This window comes from Rattus rattus, chromosome 11 (assembly GCF_011064425.1).
Source record: "Rattus rattus isolate New Zealand chromosome 11, Rrattus_CSIRO_v1, whole genome shotgun sequence".
NCBI classification, from domain to species: domain Eukaryota; kingdom Metazoa; phylum Chordata; class Mammalia; order Rodentia; family Muridae; genus Rattus; species Rattus rattus.
The window spans coordinates 33,285,278-33,309,707 of NC_046164.1; the positions used below are offsets into that span (position 1 = coordinate 33,285,278).

Sequence of the window (24,430 nt, forward strand, 5' to 3'; positions counted from 1 at the left end):
ATGTCTTTCAAGGGCTGGTGAGACAGTTCATCTAGTAAAGGTGACTGGCGGGGTTGGGGATTTAGCTCAGTGGTAGAGCACATGCCTAGCAAGCGCAAGGCCCTGGGTTCGGTCCCCAGCTCTGAAAAAAAGAATAAAAAAAAAGAATGAGCAACTCTTTTAAAAAAAAAAAAAAAAAACGGGGTTGGGGATTTAGCTCAGTGGTAGAGCGCTTGGCTAGCAAACACAAGGCCCTGGGTTGGTCCCCAGCTCCGAAAAAAAAAAAAAAAAAAAAAAAAAAAAAAGGTGACTGGCACCAGTCCCAGCAGCCTGAGTTTAGTCCCTAGGATCCATAGGGTAGGAGAAAACCAACTCTGACCAGTTGTCTGTTGACTTCTTCCCGCTTTCACACTCTCAACTTCTTCTCCACCCCCACAGGCTATGAGTGCACACAGAAAATTAAAATGTTCTTCAGAACGAGTTTGTATTCCCTGAAGTGTCTGTGTGCATCCGATCTGGCATGGTAGTGTAGGTACGCCTGGTTTTGCTCCTCAGAACGAGGCTATTGAGTGTTAGTGCAGTTCTTCTGCTGGGCTGTTCTGTTTTATTTCATTCAACAGAATTCTGATTTGAAGGTATGTTAAGTAAAAATATTTATAGTACTCAAAGTCTTTCCTTTTTGAAGTTTTAGGACAGTAATATTTTAAATAATTAAGTATGTCATCTTTAGAGTTTCATGCCAACAAGTGCTCTGTCCCTAGTGACCATTCAAATAAGTAATCAATAAGCTTTTTGCCTAGTTGTGTTCTCAGATATTATCATCGTGTCTTTATGTACTATGCGGTATTCGTGAGTGTGATCCAAAGGGAAGTGGGCGAGCCCCAGCCTCCTGATGACCTACTCTTTGCTCTCAGTCGTTGTTTGGTTTTGTTCTTTGTTTGTTGATTGGTTATTTTGGTTAGAGAGGGTAATTTTGAGTGGCACTACTAATGAACTTTTTAAATGAACGTGACATATTTCCCATGGATGTTACATAGCCTTTGTTTTGATCTTTGATGTACTCGTGTACTCTCACACGCACATACTCCTTATGTGGTCAACGTAGTTGCTAAAATATTGTAAAAAGTCAGAAGTTTTGTTTAAAAAGGAAGGGGGAAAATGACCTAACAACAAAGAGAACCCTAGTAAACACAGGCAAAGCCTTGTTTCTCTAAGCACTTGGCTGGTGTGTACAGCTCCCACTCGTTGGAATGAGGAGGAAAGGCCTATTCCAGGGTCTCGGGGGATGGGCTTGTACTTGCACCATCTCTCCCAACTGGACTGAGGCAGGATCTCCACAGTCCTTATTTTGTTTTCATAATTTGAGCCCTCGGAAGACAGGGGCTTTGGTTATCCCATCCGTCTGCTCAGACCCATCTCTCAGGCTCAGCATCTATCTATCTATCTGTGTTTCTGGGCTGGGACTATAGTAGGAGGTGGCAAAGTGTGAGTTTCCCCTGCAGTAGCAACTGAGCCCGTCGGCCTTGAAGATTCTCAAGCGTATCTCGGTTTCTGTTCCCGCGCCAAGGTCAGCAGCACATACACTAAAATCGGGCCAACCCAGACTAGGAAGGGCCCTGTCCATGCATAAGGCTTCATACTTTCATGATGGGAACGCCCCCACACTCAGGGATAGGCAGAATCAACTCTGTGAAGGAGCTGTATTACTAGCTCCACATTGAGGAATGTGCATGGTTGTATAAAGAGATAAAAAAACATAAGAGATCGCGGGAAGACATCTTGCATCAGCATGCAGCATGATTGAAAGGCTGCCTGGGACAGCAGCATTTATACACAAGGTAGACTCCAAGTCTGTTAAAGGAAATCCATTTTGTGTGTATTTTAATTTTATGTGCTCTTGAATGTATACAAGAACCACAGGAAATGACTGGTCAGTTGAGTACCTCTTCTCACAGATGCGCTCTACACGATGCAGAGCGGACGGCTCTAAAGTATGTTTGATCCAGCTATTGTTAACAATAGTTAATAGAGCCTGCTCTATAAAATGATAGATTTACCAGAAATAAAGAATCTTGAAGCTAAGATTCTGCCCTAAGTTTAAAAAAGAAAATGACTGGGAATAATTATACTGCTGTCAGTTTCTTTAAATTTACCGAACTTCTCTAATACTGTGTAACTTAGGACCTATAAAGACACATGATCCTTACTACTGCAGAGTTCTTACTGGGGCAGAGAATTTCATGAAGAATAGACAGGTGTGACTTAAAAATAGTCTTTGTGCTAAATAATACATGTTTTCATCTAAGGCTTAATAAATCAAGTCTGCTTTAAGAAAAATTATTTAGAAAACTCCAACCTTTGGGATTACACATGAAGCTGACACAGGTTCAGTGAAATGAGAAGGTCTCCTGCATCATCACTGGCACTGCTGGGCAGCCTGGTGGTGTGAAGATCCCCGTGGCCTCATCAGGATGCCTGGACTCTTCCACCCGGTAATCCGCCCATGGGAAGTTCCCAAAGAACCTGAAATCCGCGATACCGTCATACCAAACACAGACACGACTTCAGGGCCCTTCGTTAGGGAAGTCAGTTAATGATTACGCTGCACCCCACATAGGACACTGTGCTGCCACTCTGGTTCGCATAGCCTAGCAACTGTGGCAGGAACCATAGTTAGAATGTACCAGGGTCACACATAAGTGCGATTGCTTGACTTGATGTCTCTGTAAATTGTAAAGACGTGCCACCTATGTATGTGTGATCTGTTTTTCTCTGCTGCTTTTCAAAGAGAAAATAGTCTAACTTTTATATTCTCTAAAATACATGGAGGTTTTTACAAGCATGAAGGATTTAAGGGGAAGATTATAAAGAAAATTGTTAAGTTAGTTTACTGATAATGGCTTGTTCCATTTATTTTAAGAATTACATGGATTATTTATCCCGACTATATGAAAGAGAAATCAAAGATTTCTTTGAAGTTGCAAAGATGAAGATGACTGGCACCACTAAAGAAAGCAAGAAGTTCGGTAAGCCTGGCCCTGGGCCCAGGGTCTCCGGTTGGGAGTGTGGCTCTGAGGCCCAGGGTCTCCCGTGAGTGTGGCTCTGAGTTTTTTAAAACACTGGGAGGAAACACATAGCTAAAAGGCAGGCATCGGTCCACATGTTCTTTCCAAGCCAAGGTTATGTAGTGTGAGCGTCCAGCAGCAGCTGGACACACGCTGTGATGTGAGGTCACTGTGGATAGGGAGATCAGAGGTGAATATGACAGTGGAGCTGTGAGAGAGGGTTAGACTAGGGTCAGACCGGAGACTGCTGACTGTGGTTCTGATCCAGAAGACTGCTGCAGGTGGAGACAAGTCATTGCTCTCTACAGAGAAAGAACTAGGTTGTTCCTGGCTTCCTACTTCTCACTGGCTGCTTTGAATTTTAGAAAAGTGGGGTTTTTTTCTCTCTGTCTTGCCAAGGGTATATAAAAATGTCACCAGAATCTCCCTTGTAATTGTATCTTATTTTTTTAAAGCAATATATTTGGGGCCTATTGCTTCTTTTCCCTGATATTAAAAGGGACACGAACAGTTTTGAGAGAAGAGCCAGTGAAAGTACCAAGCTAAGAAAGGAAGTGCTGAGGCCACGCTCTGCTCTTGCATGTACCCATCTCTGGAGTTCTCTTTGGATGGAGTTCTGTGCCTCGTCAAATCCAAACCTGGCCTTTAAGGGCTACATTGTGCACTCCCCGGTGTGTCTGCGGACGCCCTTTAGAACACTGAGTTTAGCATTGACTGTTGAAAGGAGCCTGTGCCCTAAGCATCTACACGAAGTAGACAGCATCGTTGAACATCGCTGTCCTTAGATGTCCTAATTTGGGACCCACTGTATTAATTATTGTGATCTGGAAATTGAAATGGTTTGGGTTTGTCTGTTAATATGCTACCCTTTGTAAAACACTGTCTTGGACAGCAGGCTTTTGAAAACAGAAATGCTAACTCATCCTAAAGGCTAACTGTCCTTACACAGCAGTATGTCTATATCCTTGTTGGTGTTCACTGTGGACATGCTGTGCCTTTGGGGGCAAAGAGCATAAGACACTGCAGTTACATGTTTGATGTTTCCATGAAGTATATCTGTCATCACTTGTTAGTGTGCCATTAATGCTGGGGAAGCCCTTCTGTATGTGAAAACAAGCTGGATACACATAAAGACAAATGAAATACAAATACAATAGTATCTTTATAATATCATCATGTTATCCTAGAGCTTAAGCCTTCTCTTTTCCTACCCTGAATTCTTAAATTACCTTGTAAAAATGTTTTAATTTACATAATATAGATTTAGAATGCATTTTATAATTTTAAACCAATGTCTTAACAAAATGATAAATTTTCAATATATCTATTAAATATTGATAGATAAGAGTAATTTATGATAATTCATTATAGAAAATTACAATTATTTTGTTATACAAGAGAAGGAAAACTACAGAGAGTAACAGTGGTTTATTCATCTCTCAAGATTGACTCATTAATATTTTAAATTTACATTCAGGTTAAACACACGACTTCAGAAATTCTGAATTCAGTAGGATGGAGATTTTCCCCAAGAGTTCTTTTTCAATGATCCAGATTGTTTAAGTGAATTTTAATAGTAATTATAATTAAAACTGAAAGCCCGGCACTGGGAAAGTTAGCTTTTCAATGACTCGGAGTTAATGGTTCTAAACCAAGCTTCTGCTTTGAACTTGCTCTGGAAATCCTGCATCACAGGTCTTACGTGATGTAATGGACATTATGAGAAGGGGGCGGCTCTTGCTCTTTGAAAACTTGATTTTATCTTTAACATCACTTACTTCAAAAAAGTCAAAACAGGTTAAAGATGCCAGGAGGCGCTCTTCTTTGTGATAGGATCTCTATATAAGTTATTCCCTTCTTTGATTAATAGTTTTATCTCGATACAGTCAGAGGCATAGGATTTTCCTCCTGGGATTGGCACTTTGATGGAGTCTTCTGCTCTCTTCTCCAAATGTACTCAGTGTGATGGAGGCCAAGGAAGTTGAGTGATTACTTTTACAGTTACTACTTTTACTGGTTTTTTTCCCCTTCCTCACTTAAAATGGATACCTTAAAGACAGATGTGTCACTAGGGCAGCAAGGTATTGCTTATACTTGGGTCTAGCCTTGGTTTAGCATATATATCTTAACTATAGTAAACCAGCTGAGTTATCTGCAAAAGATACAGGGCTTTAGTCCCCTCATATATATAGTTACATAATTACAGTGTTCCTGCTAATATTATAAAATCTTTAACGAAATGTCTAAAATCATCTTACCCTTGTTTCTCGCTCTAGCTAAGTAGGCTTTTGATTCCAAAGTAGTTGAATGCAAGACTGGATTAAAGGCTTGGTGGAAGAGTAATAATTTCCATTATACAAATGAACACAGTTCTGTACTGGGGCACAGGCCCTACCCACTGCTGCTATGTGTTTGTCACCCACTGGGATGACTTAAAGATACCCAAGACTTTACAGGAGAATCTGCTGCTCAGAAAGAGTCTAGACATTATAACTAAGAGGCAGTACTGGTAACTAGTCGTGATCTAAGAGGCAGTACTGGTAACTAGTCGTGACTGTCCGCTTAAAAAACCCAAATCCTCTGAAATAGACTGCGGTGCGCCGGGGCATCGGTGCTCGCCTCAGTGGATGTCAGCTGCACTGTGGGGTTTGCTGCGCTACTGTCCAGGGCTTCTGGTTTCACGTCCCCTTGAGCTTCCGGGGTGGAAGGTGGGACTAGAACAGCACTGGAGTCACCAGCTCAGGGCGTGCCTGGCGATGCTGCTGCCAGCTGACACATCAGTCTCTGTTTTCAAGACGGTCTTAGGTTATAGTTTATTCTTTAATCATATTATGTGATTTATTTCTTACTGTTCACCTTAACTTCTGAGTTTGAGTTCAGAATATTTCGCAGCATAAGCTCTGAAGTTGACATGTAGATATTCTGTAGAACAGAATTCGAGAGTAAAAAAAAGGCCAATGACCATAATAGAGTTCAGACTTCCCTACTCCTTTGCCCCTCAGCCTCAGTCGTCCACAGAGCTCCTGATTGCTGTTTCCCACTTTTCAGCTTTCTGTTCATAGGCTACTCACCAAGAAATCAGCGTGACATTTGATTTTAATTATAAAACTGTCTTAAAGCCCCACTGACATAATCTTGAACTGATAGAGTAAAAGATTAGTGTGCTGAAGATGTCCTTCCGGGGCTTTCAGAGTACAATTGCTGTGTCAAAGCCACCCCTTCATTCCGTATTTATTAAATTACTTGAGCTTCATTTTTCTCAGGAAACAAAACCTTATGAACTCATTCTTTTAAACATAAGTGTACCAACTTCCTAAACTAAAACAATAATCCCATACATTTAAAAGGTTGGGGGAGAGGACTTAAACCCTGATATTTTACTTGGAAAGATATGAGTAGAAGTCCCACATTTAAGGTCTGTAAAACTTCTCATTCTTTCTCAATAGTCACTGAGTAACTACACATGTGTTTGCACTTCCTGTTAGTCAGTTCTCATGGTTCTTTGCATGTGTCTTTTAAACTAGAGCTTTAACTGCCTGTTGTGCATGGTTTGTGCAAATTGCGTTTATTAACTTGTCTTTGTCTTTGATGCTTGCAACCTAATCCATCACAGCTACACTGCCTCGAAAAGAAAGTGCTGTCAAACAGGAGACAGAGAGTGAGTATGCGTACCATGCTGGGAGGCTCTCAGTGCATGGTGTTACTGTCTAGATGCTAGCTGTTTGTCTTGAGAAACATTAACAGCAGATACGTTCATTGCACCAAATCGCCAGGTATTGGAAAAAGAAACCCAGCATGGTGGTTGTCTGTACATCCAAGAAATAAGTGACGTGGTTACAGTTACACAGTGAGGAGTGAAAGCTTTGTTGTCAGAAATGTATGGAAAACCTTAACACCGCACTTCTGTTACAGGTTATGTTTAGAAGAGTCTAACTGTTACTGGAGGGAGGGCTCAGCAGCTGAGAGCACTAGGGTGCTCTGAGAGCACTCATGTCGGGAGGCTCACAACCCCTGTAACTCCAGCTCCAGTGGGATCCCATACCTCTGGCTTCTGCCCACACCCGCACGCGTGCACACACACGCACACACACACACACACACACACACACACACACTAAAGGGATCTGGTAGTGGTTTGTATACTGGGGCCAAAGCTGGAATTGCCCCTGTTATAACTATTTTCCCTTTCTGCCATTACAGTTAACTGAGTCAAGAACTACGGGCTTTCCAAGTGTCTTATTGTCTACATTCTGAGTCCAAACATTATATGTTCTTCTAAGAAGGAGCCATTAGTTCCTTAGTGTGGGTTTCTAGACTCAGGAACATAGTAAATTTTTTTTTTTTTTTTTTTTTTTTTTTTTTTTTCTTTTTTCGGAGCTGGGACCGAACCCAGGGCCTTGCGCTTCCTAGGCAAGCGCTCTACCACTGAGCTAAATCCCCCAACCCCGGAACATAGTAAATTTAATAATAAATGATGGACTGTGATGGGAAATTTGTCAAGAAGTGATAGTGTGGGTCACCTTAACGAACTGCTGTTTAAGACAGACAGTTACTACTCAGCTGTGGGTTTTCTTAGGAATGTCACAGGGTCGGGTCAGCTGCAGTGTTAGCACAGTCCTCAGTGACCCTCATCGGTGCCCCATCTGCTTTGGCTTAGAGAGCACCACAGCTTTACCTTCAGGGCAGGATCCAGTCAGTAAGGTCCTTTCCATCCTGGTCCATAGCTGCATGCAGCTTTCCTTCCATTTACAGTGTTCTCTGCAGTAGGACCTGGTGTTAAGGAACAGCAAGGACTCTGTAGAAGATGTAGTAGAATCTGAGTCCTGGAGGACAGTACTCTAGAAGTAGCCCCGAGGCAGATTATAGGTCTTTTCTTCATGAGACACAGCCTTCAAAGTTCTGTTGTTTCTTAGGTCTCCATGGAAGCTCTGGGAAACTCACTGGATCAACTTCTAGTCTGAATAAACTCAGTGTTCAGAGCTCGGGCAGTCGCAGGTCCCAGTCATCCTCCCTGCTGGACATGGGGAACATGTCCGCTTCTGACCTCGATGTGGCCGACAGAACCAAATTTGATAAGGTAAAATAACAGGCAGTTCTTAACATTAACATTGTGATCGCCTGAATCTGAAAAATCCCAGTCCAAAGGGCAACTAAAATTTATCAATTCAGTAACATAGAAGAGTCATTGGCATTTACTTGTTAGAAATATGATGTGTAAATAAAGTCACACCTAAGTTGTTTGAGGAATGACAGAATCCAGAGTTTGAAGAAATGGCCTCACTGTTGGCTGCCATGGCACAGGTAATTTTCAGTGTGTCCTCCTCCTCCCAGATCTGAAGTGAGGAACTGTGAGTTTTCTTTCCAGTGTGTTTCACTCCGATACTGGATTACTCTGTCAGTCTTGGGAGCGTTGTCTGTGGCACACTGGGGGATCCTAGACCTGGGAGATGATCCGGAGTGAATAAACGTGGAGTGTTGTCAGGAGCTCAGAGCTCCGGGCCGTGCTGTGACGTCAGTGGTTTGCTTTCCGCAGATCTTTGAGCAGGTGCTGAGCGAGCTGGAGCCGCTGTGTCTGGCAGAGCAGGACTTCATAAGTAAATTTTTCAAACTACAGCAACATCAAAACCTGTCTGCGTCAATGGTATGGCTTACATTTAACTGGACAGTATTTATAGTCTAATACCGTTAGCCTAGTTACGTTTGTATTCTGCACTCACAGTTTTGATATCCAAACAGGGAAGGGACGGCTGTGCAATAAGTCAATCTTTTAAGTATTTGTTATTCACAAAATACAGAAAGCAGGAAGGTCGGTGGTTTCAGATTTCTAGGATTCCAGAATTCTTAAGCTGACAACCTCTAAATTAATAAGACAGGAAATGTCTGCATTTATTCTGTAGAGAACTTCATTCAAAAAGCCATTTTAATTGGGGTGTGGTAGCTTCTGTCTATAATCCGAGCACTTGGGAAGCTTAGTAGGAAGACTGCATGAGTTCCAGGCTGGCCTAGGACACAGAGTATGAGACCTAAAACACCAAAAGTCCTAAAAGTTTTAATATTTTACTGTTCTCAAAGAAAGCTCTGACCTAAGAGATAATGATACACAGAGGGTCAGGGGCCTTAGCTTGGAGTCTGGACACTGTGGGTGCTGCCCGTCCCCAGTCGCTATTAGTGTAGTGCAGATGCACTGCCTGTGGACATGAGAATGGAATGAGAGGACTGGAGCCAGTTTTGAAGAACTCAAACCACACAGGGAGCTGCGCCCTAAGGCGTGAGAAACTCTACTGCGGGAGGCTGTTGTTCCGGGTAGGAGGAGTGCCGGTAAACTCACGCAGCTTCAGACAGGATTCATGACAGCATTTAGATACTTCTATTTATTGTAGTTATTGTGTATTATTTTGCCTGCATGTATGTGTGTGTCCTGCATGTAGAGGAAGCCAGAAGAGGGCGTAGTATGCTTAGGAACTGGAGTTGCAGGTGGCTTTGATGAGCTGTCATAGGGATGTGGGAATCCAACCTGGGTCCTTTGGAAGAGCAGCCAGTGCTTCTAACTACTGAACCGGCTTCTAACCCGACAGCATTTTCAGAGCTGAATTCTCATACTAAAGTTGTTGGATGTTTTCCTCTGTGTGTGTGCGCGCGCGCATGTGTGTGTGTGTGTGTGTGCGCGCGTGCACTCGCACGCGCGCACATCTGGCCTCATGCACTTTCTCTTCCTCTTCATAGCCATAGTGTACACATATACAACTACAACTTTTTACCTTATAGTACTTCTCAGGGTTGGGGTGCAGGGGTCTAAAAGCAGGCTGAATAAGATGGGTCACTGGATAAAGGTGCTTGCTGAGCAAACCTGTGGGCCTGAGTTTTATTCCTGGAACCTACAGAAGAGCGAAGTATATAAGAACAGACTCCATCACATCGTCTGCCCTCCACACATGCACTGTGTCACTTCCCTGCACACATGGTTAACAAACTGTGAAAGTCTAAGAACAATGTATTTCATGAAATTTTCTTAAACATACAATATTAAGTTACTTTAATAGTAATAAAATATTACTATTTTCTAGAATATATTTTCTTGTAGGTGTTTTTAAAAGTAGCCTTTTGATATATAAACTTGTCACTGTGTTGGTCTTATTTGTGAGTATTTTTCAGGTTGAATCAGAAGACCTGGATGGAGGCTCATTATCACGGCCACAGAGTTCTGGCTCCCTGCTGCCTGTGTCCTCTGAGTATGTATTTATTACTCTGCATGTCTGGAAAACATAAACTTTGAGACATAAGGAAGTGCTTCTCATTAGTTACCTGCTGGTCCCCACACAGACCTGTGTGCGATCCTGGTTATCCTTCTGTTGGTGTGGTGAGGGAAACCCTGATAGAAACACAGAGTTGATCTTGGCCTGCAATTCAAGTGGAGAAATCAAGGCAGCAGGAACTTGAAGCCTGTGGTCATGTGCCATCCCTTGTCAGGAAGAGCAGAGCAATGAATGCCTGTGTTTAGCTCTCTTTTTTCCTTTTTATACAGTCCAGAATCCAGCCCAGGGAATGGTGCCACCCATAGTAGGAAGATTTTCCTACATCAAATAACAAAGTCAAGACAGTGTTCCCCCCAACCCCGCCCATGTCCAGAAGCAGTGTAGCATAGGTAATCTTTCACAGTTATAAATGAATGCTTGTCTCCTGGGTAATTCTAGGTCCTGTTGGGTTGACAATGGGCACATGTGCTAAGGGCTTGTGAACTCCTCTGTCTGGTAATCATAGGTAGATTCGTCAGTGCTAGTGTTTGCTGCGAGAAAGTAACCTTCAAACTATAGTGTGGACTTCTTAGCAATAGAAAAGCATAGTTTAGTGCCCAGCTTTGCAAATTGAAGCAAAGCTAATCAGAATGATAAAACTTAACTTTGGTCAGCCAGTTATATTCAAAACTGCTAAAGAATGATTCATTATAGTTTGATACTTTTACTTGTAGTGCCAATGTTTAGCTGTGTTTTTATATAGTACGTTACAGTCACAGTTAAAGGTGAATTCAGCCAAAGTATATGTTTTTTCATACTTCCTGAACAGGAAAGATATGATTCGCCAAATGATGATCAGAATATTCCGTTGCATTGAACCAGAGCTGAACAACCTCATTGCATTAGGAGACAAAGTTGATAGCTTTAACTCCCTGTACATGCTTGTCAAGATGAGCCACCACGTGTGGACGGCGCAGAACGTGGACCCAGCCTCTTTCCTAAGCACTACATTAGGAAACGTTTTGGTGACTGTGAAGAGGAACTTTGACAAATGCATTGTAAGTTGTAAAAATCAACCCAAGAACAAGTCCTGCAGTGTGGCTAATTCATTTAATCTGGGGTTTGATGTGCGTGACTTGCAGAGCTGTGAACCTGAGCGCATCGCCCACTGGAACAGAGAAGATACAGAGTCTGGCGACAGCTGCTGCCTGAGTGACCCTCTGGGCTCCTCATGACGCAGGATTGATTTAATGAAGCCGTTGAAAGGCACTTGGATTTATTCCTATTTTCATATATTCTAGTAAAATTGATTTGATTTAATTGATGACTTTATTATAATTTTATTTAATAGTTTACAAGGTTTAATAATCGTGCTTCTTTTTGTAAGAATCGGTTGCTGTGGCTTTAGTCCCAGCCCCCCAAGGCTGAGGCAGGCAGATCCCTTGAGTTCAGGTCAGCCTAGTCCACCTCTAGAGTTCCAGGACAGCCAGAGCTACACAGAGAGACAAGTTGCTAATAACGTCTTCCACCCATCGGGTCTCTCTCACAAGAAGCAGCATAAGTAGCTTTGTTGTTCCTGTTAGACTTTGGCAATTTGCAGGAGTGAATTGGGGTAAGCCCGGTTCTTTAATACATTCACTTTATTAATGCATTTTTGAATTTTTATCATTTGAATGTTTCTCATATATAGCCTATATCTTAAATATTCATAGTATAATGGCAGATAAAATATTAAGGGCAGTTAAAACCTATGATTTTTTAACACTTAAGAAAATAGCACTCAGGGCTGGAGAGATGGCTCAGTGGTTAAGAGCACTGACTGCTCTTCCAGAGGTCCTGAGTTTAATTCCCAGCAACCACACGGTGGCTCACAACCATCTGTAATGGGATCCGATGCCCTCTTCTGGTGCGTCTGAAGACAGCTACAGTGCACTCACATACATAAAATAAATAATATCTTTTTAAAGAAAGAAAGAAAAAAAGGAAAGGAAGAGAAAGAACAAAATGCCTCTGGATTGGGAGTCTGTTCAGTAGTGCATGGCTTGCCTGGCGTGTATAAGGCTCTCGGCTCCTCCAGTCACACAAACAACACACCACTCTCCGGAAGCATTGGTAACTAGGAGCTTCTTACTACAGGAAGACATTTGAAGAAGGAAGAGCTAAGAAAGGTTGGGATGGCAGAGTGAGTGACCCAGGTGAAAGCTGTAAAGGATTGTCATTTCTACCAGCACGCTGCCTGGCCGAGAGGAAGCGTTCAGTGCTGTTAGCCTGTATAATTCACAGAGTTTGCACAGTCCGTCTCTCCTCACATCACTCCCACCTGGGGGATGGTGTTGAAGAGGCAGAGTTAGAGGGTGCCCAGGCTGCTGGACAGACCCACAGGCCTGGTGGCAACACTGCAGTCCTCCCGCCTTCTCAGTCTGCCCCAGCACTGCACCCTTGGCTATCCGGATGAGGTGGCGCTTTGGGAAGGAGAAGCCCAAGTCACTACTGAGCTCACAGAGCTTGTTACTCCAACACCTGCAGTCTAGAAATTACTGTCTGACCCTCTGGTCCATTCAGCATGTAGATCTTCAGCTTTTCCCCCAAACCTCAAAACTGAATTTTTAGGTAGGAATTGAAGTGATTTGACTATGTAATACTTATGTGAGAAGTACATAGAATTGTACTTGAATCCGTAGATCTTTCCAGACCCTGATAGCTAGAGTCTTAGAATGACGAAATGCAACTCTGTTAATAGAAATCAGTGTCCCTCCTCTGGTCTTGTTACACACCCACCATGCTCCCGTCCCTCCCCCCATGGAGAATTTGTTGTTTAAAGTTTTACACGAGTAGGAATTGGAAATGGTTACACTTTCCCAGCTTAGGCACACGGCTGGCCACCAAACAGAATAACCTAGGGACATCCTCCGTGCCCAGGCCTTGGTTCTGCCTTACTGGACACCTGCCTTGTCCCTGTCTCTCACGAATGATAGAATTATAAACTGCTTCTTGTTGGAACACAGACTTGAAGTTCAAAATCCTGATTGCATCATTTTTTAATAAATTTAATTCTTTTCCTTTTATTTTCTAAATAAAATACAGCAGAGTATTCCTATTCCAGAGGACTGGTTTTCCTCGGTGTCCTCACCAGTTGTAGTTCTGAGCCAGCATCTGTAATCCCTGGGCAGGCACTGACGTGTGCATTTGGTCATCTGTGGTTTCTAAGTTGCTTGGCTTTTTTTCTCCCCTTGCTTTCTGCCTAATTGTAGAGTAACCAGATAAGGCAAATGGAAGAAGTAAAGATCTCAAAGAAAAGTAAAGTAGGAATTCTTCCATTTGTTGCTGAATTTGAAGAATTTGCTGGACTGGCGGAGTCAATTTTCAAAAGTGCTGAACGCCGTGGCGATCTGGACAAAGCATACACCAAATTAATCAGAGGCGTGTTCATTAATGGTGAGTTTCCGTGGTTTTGTTCTAGGAATGCTGTGCCAGTTTTCATTGTTTCTGAGTAACTGAAGCTGGGTAGACATGCACACTGCACTGTTTCCAGTAGTCTGAAATGCAAATGGATCTTAATAAACTCTATCAGTTATTAACAATAACCTAGCCAGCCCCCCAGTAATCAAGGCAGAATCCTACGGATTCCTTTGATTAGCTTTAGCACAATTCCTGGGGAAATAGTCCGCTTTATTTTTCTAGCGCTAGCCTGTTAATTCCCAGCTTGCTCCCTGAGTACTTGCTGCTGGAGTCTTGCTGGGGTTATTTCTGCTCCATCAGTCTGTCTGCTCCATCAGTCTGTCCTCAGGAGCATCCACTAGGACATGTGCTCCTGGTCCACCAAGTCTAATGGAAACCCCTTGTTCTCTCCATCTTTCTTTCTCCTTCTTCTCCTCCTCCTGTCTCCTCCTCCCAGCCCAGTAACTGAAACTACACCTCTTTCCATTCTCCCCAGTAATTGGCTGTATCTATTTTTATTTAACCAATAGCTTTAAATTTGGGAGCAAGGTTTACATAGCATCCCTTTGTATAATTGAGGGTCTGCAACCAGATCTTGGGGCCAGTATTTAGCACTCGAATACATAGCACCAACAGGACCACCCCCAACGTTGCCTCTTTCTGGGCTGTGTGAAATTGAGCATCTCTTTTATTTTTTCCTAATTTAAGGGTGTCTTTAGTTACAAGATACAAATATTTCATATTTAACAAGAATTGAAGGGCTTAATTTTACAATGTTTTCAATTATCTGCCTTTATGGTCAGATACACAGATGTTACACTATTACACAGCATGTCCAAGTATTGTATGTTCATGACACTGCAAAATAGGGATGTTTATTTTCACATTAGCATCAACTATAAAATTCTGATGTGCCCTTTGAAACTCAGTCAACAAGTCAAAAGAAAAAAAAATAATGCTTAATTTCTTAAGTAAATTATCAGTAATACCAGTTTGGTTTTATGTATGAGTGATTACATGACAAAGATACCTATTAAATATTTGAGTCCTCATATTTCATAATACACAGTACAATTCTGTTGGAATAGTCTATATGATGTCTTTACCTGATGTATTTAGTGTTCACTTATTAAAATATACTAAACTTTGATTTGGTTTTTATATCAAGTGGACTGCAATGAATTTTAGGGCAAAGTATGATCTTCATGTAACTTTCAGTGACGTCCCCACCTCCAACAAATAAACTATCTTATAGAAGCCTTTTTTTTTTTTTTTTTTTTTTTCGAGCTGGGGACCGAACCCAGGGCCTTGCGCTTGCTAGGCAAGCGCTCTACCACTGAGCTAAATTCCTAACCCTAGAAGCCATTTTTTATTTTACCTTGAAATATAGAAAAGACGCAGCATTTTGGCCATTCCCTTGACTTAGAAAGTTTAATGTCCACAAAGAGTAAAGCAGTTCATTTTCTCTGCTCTGTTGTATCCGCTGTTTTACATTTCTGTGAATTGAATTCAACATGAAGGCTGCCATACTGTCTTGCTGGATTACCTACCCCATTTCTTTACATTTTTTTATTAGATATTTCTTTACTTATATTTCAAACGTTATTCCCCTTCCTGGTTTCCATAAGCCCCCATCCCTTCTACTCCCCCTCCCCCTTGCAGGTATTCCTCGTATACATCCCCCTTATTGCTCCCCCATATTCCCCTGCACTAAGGGTCCAACCTTGGAAGGACCAAGGGCTTTCTCTTCCACCACTGGTGTCCCAATAAGGCTATTCTCTGCTACATAAGCAGTTGGAGCCCTGGGTCAGTCCATGTATAGTCTTTGGGTAGTGGCTTAGTCCCTGGAAGCTCCGGTTGGTTGGCATTGTTGTTCTTATGGGATTGCAAGCTCCTTCAACTCTTTCAATCCTTTCTCTAGTCCCCCCCCCCCCAAGGGGATCCTGTTCTCAGTTCAGTGGTTTGCTGCTAGCATTGACCTCTGTATTGGACGTGCTCTGGATGTGTCTCTCAGGAGAGATCTATATCCGGTCCCTTTCAGCATGCATTTTTTAGCTTCATCAATCTTATCTTTGGTGGCTGTATATATATATGGACTACATGTGGGTCAGGCTCTGAATGGCCATTCCTTAAGTCGCTGCTTTAAACTTTGCTTCCATATCCACTACTATGGATATTTTCCCCCTTTTAAGAAGGAGTGGGAGCATCCGCATTTTGGTCTTGAGCTTCCTGTAGTCTGTGGATTGCATCTTGGATAATTCGAGCTTTTTGGCTAATATCCACTTATCAATGAGTGCATACCAAGTGTGTTTTTCTGTGCTTGAGTAACCTCACACAGGATGATAATTTCTAGTTCATTACATTTGCCTATGAATTTCATGAAGTTATTGTTTTTGATAGCTGAGTACTATTCCATTATGTAGATGTACCACATTTTCTGTATCCATTCCTCTGTTGAAGGGCATCTAGGTTCTTTCCAGCTTTTGGCTATTATAAATAAGGCTGCTATGAACATAGTGGAGCATGTGTTTTTGTTGTATGTTAGAGCATCTTTTGGAATAGCTGGGTCCTCAGGTAGTGCAATGTCCAATTTTCTGAGGAAACTCCAGACTGATTTCCAGAGTGGTTGTACCAGTTTGCAATCCCACCAACAATGGAAGAGTGTTCCTCTTTCTCCACATCCTCACCAGCATCTGCTGTCACCTGAGTTTTTTATCTTAGCCATTCTGACTGGTATGAGGTGGAATCTCAGGGTTGATTTGCATTTCCCTTATGACTAAAGATGTTGAACATTTCTTTAGGTGTTTCTCAGCCATTTGGCATTCCTCAGCTGTGAATTCTTTGTTTAGTTCTGAACCCCATTTTTTCATAGGGTGATTTGACTCCCTGCGGTCTAACTTCTTGAGTTCTTTGTATATTTTGGATATAAGCCCTCTATCTGTTGTAGGATTGGTAAAGATCTTTTCCCAATCTGTTAGTTGCCTTTTTGTCCTAACAACAGTGTCCTTTGCCTTACCAGAAGCTTTGCAGTTTTATGAGATCCCATTTGTCGATTCTTGATCGTAGAGCATGAGCCATTGGTGTTTCATTCAGGAAAATTTCCCCTGTGTTCATGTGTTCAAGGCTCTTCCCCACTTTCTCTTCTAATAGTTTTAGTGTATCTGACTTTATGTGGAGGTCCTTGATCCACTTGGACTTAAGCTTTGTACAGGGTGATAAGCATGGATCGATCTGCATTCTTCTACATGCTGACCTCCATTTGAACCAACACCATTTGCTGAAAATGCTATCTTTTTTCCAGTGAATGGTTTTAGCTCCTTTGTCAAAGATCAAGTGACCATAGGTGTGTGGGTTCATTTCTGGGTCTTCAATTCTATTCCACTGGTCTACCTGCCTGTCTCATTACCAATACCATACAGTTTTTATCACTATTGCTCTGTAATACAGCTTGAGTTCAGGGATAGTGATTCCCCCAGAAGTCCTTTTATTATTGAGGATAGTTTTCGCTATCCTGGGTTTTTTGTTATTCCAAATGAATTTGTAAATTGCTCTTTCTATCTCTATAAAGAATTGAGTAGGAATTTTGATGGGGATTGCATTGAATCTGTAGATCGATTTTGGTAAAATGGCCATCTTTACTATATTAATCCTGCCAATCCATGAGCATGGAAGATCTTTCCATCTTCTGAGGTCTTCCTCAGTTTCTTTCTTCAGAGACTTGAAGTTCTTATCATACAGATCTTTCACTTGCTTGGTTAAAGTCACACCGAGGTATTTTATATTATTTGGGACTATTGTGATGGGTACCTACACCACTTTTTTTAAATATAGGAATTAACCTTGTAAATGTTCCCTGTGGAATTTTCTAAACAAGAGTACCTCCTGCCATCAGAACTGTTTAAAGCAAACTAATTCCATGGTACTTCAGGGTCACTGAGGAGCCACTGATGCCTTCTAAAAACCTCTACTCAAAATACTTCCAGAGTTCATGATTCTGGGTCTTTGGGGGGCTTGCGAGGTTTTTGTTTGTTTCCTCCTCTTTGTTGACATGGAAGGGTTTCCCTCTGCAGTTATTTCAGATATCATGTTTATGTCTAAAGCTTTGAGTTACTCAGCGTGTGCTGTCCGCAGTGCTTTCTTAACCGTGGTCTCTGTCAGTGTTGTTATGGCAGATGACATGCGTAAGAGGAGTTGAGCATCTCTCAAGTGTGAAAAGCAAGCACCTCCTACTGACCTGGCCCGCCAGGGTCTTACTGCTGTGTAGAATTGAAGGCCTTCCTGGGGTACAGAAGCGTTCAGTGAGGGTCTTCTGAAGGGGGTGGGCGGGCAGGGGTGCCACCATGCCCTAGAGGTCAGTCCCCTTCAGCCTCAGGGTTTTAATCAGTTAGGTTCCACAGGGTGCTTTAGTACTGTGGGCAGGCCTATGTGAGAGTCCACTCAGGAACATTTTGAAAGGAGATCAAGGGGATACAAAATGGAAAGGAAGAAGTCAAAGTGTCACTATTCGTGGATGATATAATAGTATACATCAGTGACCCCAGAAATTCTACCAGAGAACTCCAACAGCTGATAAACATCTTCAGCAAAGTGGCTGGATACAAAATTAACTCAAAAGAAATCAGTAGCCCTCCTTTATACAAATGATACACAGGCTGAGAAAAAAATTAGGGAAACAACACCCTTTACAATAGCCACAAATAATATAAAATACCTTGGTGTGACTCTAACCAAGCAAGTGAAAGATCTGTATGATAAGAACTTCAAGTCCCTGAAGAAAGAAATTGAATAAGATCTCAGAAGATGGAAAGCTCTCCCGTGCTCATGGATAGGTAGAATTAACATAGTGAAAAGTGGAAATGGCCATCTTACCAAAACAGTCTACAGATTCAATACACTCCCCATCAAAATTTCAACACAGTTTTTTATAGGCCTTGAAAGAACAATTCTCAACTTCATATGGAAAAACAAAAAGCCCCAGATTGCCACAATAATCCTGAACAATAAAAGAACTGGGGGAGTCACCATCCCTGGCCTCAAGCTGTCCTACAGAGCAATAGTGATAAAACCTGCACAGTATTGGTGCAGAGACACGCTGCTTAAAACTGTCTGATTACTTACACTTAATGATTTGATTTCATAGCAAAAATCAACAGAAAGTTAAATCATGCCATATTGCACCAAACTCTGTGTGTGTGTGTGTGTGTGTGTGTGTGTGTGTGTGTGTGTGTGTGTGAAGGCAAGCCTAGAGAAAGGGTAGATAAATCTTTTAATTGGGTGCTTGTGTTAAAGGTTAACTAGTTTAGTTGGAGGCGTGGCAAGATTGCTCCACAGGTCCAGAGCCTGTGCTGCCCTGCAAGTTCAGGTTCCAGAACCCACCAAAGTGGCTCACAACTGCCTGTAACTCTAACTCAGGATCTGATGCCCTCTTCTGGCTTAGGTAGGTACTACACATACCTATAGACTACCATACCATAGACGCATACATATGCCTAATAAAAATAGTTTTATCTGGTTATAAAAATAAAATGTGCTAATATTACAATAACAGAAAACAAGAAAACAGGCCTTTTTACGTTAAGGGGGAAAGATTATTTGTGACAATGTTTCTATTTATATATTTTTCCATGCCCCTCTCGCTGTCTCATACATACTTTATGTGTATGGTTTTGTAATTGAAGTTGTTTAGTTTAATTTTCCATGCACTAGAACTACTTGACTCTATAATCCTTAATCTTTCCTTGTCGGTTGATATAGATATCTATCCTAGGTTAATTTTTTCCTGTTGCTTTGATAAAATAGTCTGATAAAAAAGGAACTTAAGAAAGATTTAATTTTAGCTCCCAGTTCAAGGTACTGTCATGGCAGGGAAGGGAGGTCATGAGAAGCTGGATACAGCTGTTACATTACGTCTGTAGTCAGAAGGAGGAAGCAATGATGTGTGCCTGTTAGTGTTCAGTTTCCCTTCTCTGTGCTTATATAGATCCCCTGACCAGGGAATGGTACCACCTAGAGTGGGCAGTTCTGCTCACCTCAGTTAATGTAATCAACCACTCACAGCCGTGCTCCAAGGCCCATTTCCCACACTTTTCTATGTTCTGTCAGGCTGACAATACTAACCATCACAGTGTCTGTTAATCATTTTAATGACCTTGTGGTTTCTGTACATCACTATTTATTTACTGAATATGCCATTAGAATGGGTTAGTTTGTTTCCAGCCAGAAATACAATTGGTTTATGTATATATCGAGACGTTGCTAAGTTATGGTGCTAGTAGAGAGCTTATACCAGTTTAGTGCTGTGAGCATTTGGTGAAAGTTGAATTGCTCTGTATATTCTGCAGTGCTGGCCATTCCTGCCATTCTGTCTTTTTATCCCCTTCTGGCCAACATGCCCTAGATGTTCTCGCTCAGTTCACTGCACTTTGTGATTCTGTTCATGGTGTTCTTGTAAGAGTTTCCAGGTTTTGTGTCATCCTTTTCTTCAACTCCTGTGTTTGAGTCATTCTTTAGAAGGTCATGCTATCCCAAAACCTGATTTGTAACTAGCTATATTTTTCTTGATGGTTACGATCCTGTTGATGCTTTTTACTTAAGTACTTGAGCATTTTAGAACCTTCCCATGTGAATCATTTGTCCTGACATAGAGGTATAATTCACAATTTCCTCACTGACTTGAAGTTACCTTTGCTCCACACTGAATTTCCATGTGTGCATGGTATTGTTTGGGGATGACCCACTGTTTCAGGAGGCTTTGAGGACCTTGTGATATTAAAATACGGTGTTTAGTCCTGAACTATTTAACTCACCTCAGAGAGGTTTTTCTTTCTTTTCTGCATCGGTTTCAGTGGAGAAAGTAGCAAATGAAAGCCAGAAGACCCCGAGGGATGTGGTCATGATGGAGAACTTTCACCATATTTTTGCAACGCTTTCTCGTCTGAAAATCTCATGTCTTGAAGCTGAGAAAAAAGAAGCCAAGCAGAAGTACACTGATCACCTTCAGTCTTACGTCATTTACTCTTTAGGACAGCCCCTTGAAAAACTAAATGTAAATATATTTTTATTCCATGTTTTCCTGGTTTTGAACCCTGCATCAGTTTATATCAGAATACGTTTTTTGGGTACTGACACGGGAATGAGGCTTGAAGGAGGTGCTTGAGGAAGCTGCCAGCATCCAGACATTAATAGACGTCTGCATCTGTGGTTTCTTTTCATTTGTAAATTTGCAGCCCACACTCTCTAATCCCCATTGCCTAGAAAGCAGAAACAAGAGGATTATAACTTACATTCAGTGCCTGTGTGGGCAACTTAGGAGAACTCTGTCTCAAATAAATAATATACAATTGAACAATGATAGGAACGAAGATACTATTATTCCATTTTACAAACACAGAAACTTAAGGGTGAACCTTGACTGAGTTCTTCCCATTTTTTTCCTCATAAATGGCCAACTTTTATGTAGTTTAGGGGAAGATTTCAAAAAGATTTGTCAAGGTAAACGAGGATGGGAAATGATTTGAGGGTAAGATGCTTGCTGAGTTTCTATTGCCCCCAGAAAAGCACGCCCCAACCCTAGTTCAGATCCCAAGGGCTCGCTGGCAATAAATATAGCCCTAGCAGGGGGTCCCAGGCTCAGTGAGAGATCTCACTTCTGTAAATAAGGCAAAGAAACAATTGAGGAAGGTATCCTAATGTCAACCTCTGGCCTCCACACCTACCAGAAGTGGGGTGTGTGTGTGTGTGTGTGTTCGTGTTCGTTCGTTCCTGACTTGAGTCATTCCCCTGTGTAAATTATAAAATTAAGAAATGATAGTTTTGCTGGGTATAAATGTTTGTGTTTGTAATCCCAAATGCAGGAGGCTGAAAGAGATGGAGAGAAACCCTGAGTCTTTAACATGAAATAGCAAATGGAGCATGTGAGATTATAGTTCTCTATGCTCACGTTAGAGAAACAGAAGGCAATCCAAATGTCCCCAGCAGTTATCACTTGTAGCGAGGAGATACGTGGCTGTTTTAACATTTGTGGGCTTACATGCATTGAAACTTTCTCAGGAGTTCGGGTGATAATAAAGTAGCTCTTACCCATCACTCCTCTCCATTCCCTTGAAGCATTTCTTTGAAGGGGTTGAAGCTCGAGTAGCCCAGGGCATTCGGGAGGAGGAGGTGAGCTACCAGCTAGCATTCAACAAGCAAGAGCTCCGCAAGGTCATTAAGGAGTATCCCGGCAAGGAAGTGAAGAAGGGTCTGGATAACCTCTACAAGAAGGTTGACAAGCACTTGTGTGAAGAGGAGAACTTACTTCAGGTAGGCCATTCTCAGGACCGCCTGGCTTTGAAAGCTGCTGCTTCTCTGCACAGCCCGCCCCCCACACGCTCTAGTTTTAGTGCCTGAGAGAATCCCCATAGCCGCGTGGTGCACGCCTTCCCCTGCACTTGAGAGGTGAGGCACAGGATCGAGGTCATCCTAGGCTACATAGTGAGCTTACAGACAACCCGGCCTACATAGACCCTGCCTCAAAGAAGCCAAACAAAAGTAAACTAAAGACAAATGAAATTGTGTAGAGCACAGACAGGGTGGTGAACTGTAAGCAGGGTTCGTTATGTGCGTGTAGTCATTTCCTCTTTGATGTTTGTGTTCCCCATGGTGAGGCATTGCTGCTTTGGTGGCTGAGTTTCTGACTCACTGAGTGAGCTCAGTGTTGCTTATCATGGAGCCATGGCTCTGAGCGGGGTGGGGGTAGAAATGGATCTGGAATCCTGAATCACATTCAGCTGCGCAATCTGGGCCAAGTTCTTGAGTTCTGAGCTTCAAACTGAAGCCTCCCGTGGGCACCACTGTTGTTCATTTCCTGGATAAGGGCGTGAGACTAGAGAGGTGGGCTAACATGGCAGCAGGCCTAGCTCTTGTGCAGTGGGGCCAGGTTTGACAGAGTGAGGCTGTGTTCTTTATAAACTTTGCTGGGAGCCCAGAGATGGAGAATGTGTGATTTCAGCCTCATGGAAGCACTCACCCACGGGGCTGCATTTGTGCTCACTTCTCAAAGGCAAGCCCTTGCTCACGAGTGGTAGGCATGATGCTCAGTGGAAGAAGCTAAGTGAGGAAAGCAGAAGGTGTGGGCGATAGTGCCAGGTCTTAAGTTGACAGCAATGAGGATGGAGGAGGTTCAGTAGAAACTCCTAGGAGAGTACATTCTGGGATGGGGCCATAGACCCACCCTCCCCAGGTCCTTGGGAGACTTAAATTGCACTGTGCTGATACAGGGTAAAGCTCAATGACTTTAAGCCCTGACATCACCATCAATTCTGTCTTGAAATTCTCTACACGTCTGCCCCATGGCTAGGTATGTTATCACACAGTTGCAGGTGGAGGGAAACCCTGGGTCATCATGGCTCCCTCCACAGTATCAAGCAATGCTCTGTGCCATTGATTCTAGATAAAGAAAAACCTGAACCATGACTAAAATGGAACTTAAATGTTAGCATTGTACTTCCTGAATGGTGGTCCTGCTTCCACACATAATTGTGCATCTGTCGTGGATGTTAGAGTGTATGTAATAACAGCTAAAGCATAATGGGTGTTTGCTCGTGGGAGACCTGGCCTTCCTAAACCTATACTGGATCATCAGCCTCTTGGCTAACTCAGGAGGGAAGACTGTTACATCCACACCTTGTTTACAGACAGGACCAGTGGCATGGGCAGAGGTCCCAAGTACAAGGGCTGAGGGCATTGGCATCAGAGTGACGTTCCTACTGCCATGCATACAGATCCTCAGATCTGTCTCATAACCTGTGCTCCGTGTGCGATTACGGAGTCGTCCCTCACGGGGCTCTGGCCTTCACTTTCTGTTTTGCAATAGGTGGTGTGGCACTCCATGCAAGATGAATTTATACGCCAGTACAAGCACTTCGAGGGCTTGATAGCGCGCTGTTACCCTGGATCTGGAGTTACGATGGAATTCACCATTCAGGACATTCTGGATTACTGCTCCAGCATCGCACAGTCCCACTAAGCTTTGTGACAGAGAAAAAGAAGTGAGCATGCCCTTCAGCCCACCAAACACTACGTAGACAGTAAAGCATGTGCTTCGAGAAGCCAGACTCCAGCCTCTGTTACTAATGTCAGATAACTGCAGGAAGCGGCTGCAGCTCGGGTTTCTTTGGCCTGCAGGTGGTGTATGTAAGCCTTTATCTCATCATGAGAAGCCTTCAGCACTTTGCAGTGACAGGGCAGGACATCCTTTACTGCCCCCTGCTTGTGTTGCAGTGACTGTGCTGAGGGGAAGTGGGAGCTGTCAGCACTCACATGCGCCAGTGGCTCACAAATCATGGAACTGTGAACACTGTACAGAACTGTTTGTCCCCGTGTCTCACCAGTGTGCATATGGGCAAGGGAGCTGATGGGGTAATCAGTTACCAGCCTGGATTTTAAGGATGATGTAGCTCTGTATATTAAATAAAGGACATTATTAAAAGTTGATATTTGATAATATTCTTAGGTATTATATATCTTACATATAAAAGCAAATTCTTACAGAATCTGTATACCAGAACTAATTGTGAGGTCTACCATAGAACACTTAGAATTTTAACAATAAGAAAGAGAACACTAAGAAAAAGATATAACAGCATCAAAAATACTTCATATTTAGGACCATACTGAAACAACCTGAATGTCCATCAGCAGAGGAATGGCTGAGTACAGCCGTGTTCACCCCATGGA

At 42.5% G+C, this 24,430-nt stretch overlaps 1 protein-coding gene across 1 annotated transcript in view; it reads left to right on the top strand.

Annotated features, from left to right (window-relative positions):
• The window catches only part of Exoc1 (exocyst complex component 1), a 50,553-nt gene extending 26,366 nt beyond the window's left edge, over window positions 1-24,187 (top strand). Inside the window, exons 12-20 of the mRNA XM_032917160.1 lie at window positions 2,900-3,005; window positions 7,958-8,121; window positions 8,578-8,685; window positions 10,197-10,273; window positions 11,106-11,334; window positions 13,528-13,711; window positions 20,560-20,759; window positions 21,821-22,015; window positions 23,568-24,187. Coding sequence (XP_032773051.1) covers window positions 2,900-3,005; window positions 7,958-8,121; window positions 8,578-8,685; window positions 10,197-10,273; window positions 11,106-11,334; window positions 13,528-13,711; window positions 20,560-20,759; window positions 21,821-22,015; window positions 23,568-23,720 — 1,416 coding nt within the window. The 3' untranslated portion in view covers window positions 23,721-24,187. The remainder of the gene's footprint in view (window positions 1-2,899; window positions 3,006-7,957; window positions 8,122-8,577; window positions 8,686-10,196; window positions 10,274-11,105; window positions 11,335-13,527; window positions 13,712-20,559; window positions 20,760-21,820; window positions 22,016-23,567) is intronic.
• The last annotated feature ends 243 nt before the right edge of the window (window positions 24,188-24,430 follow it).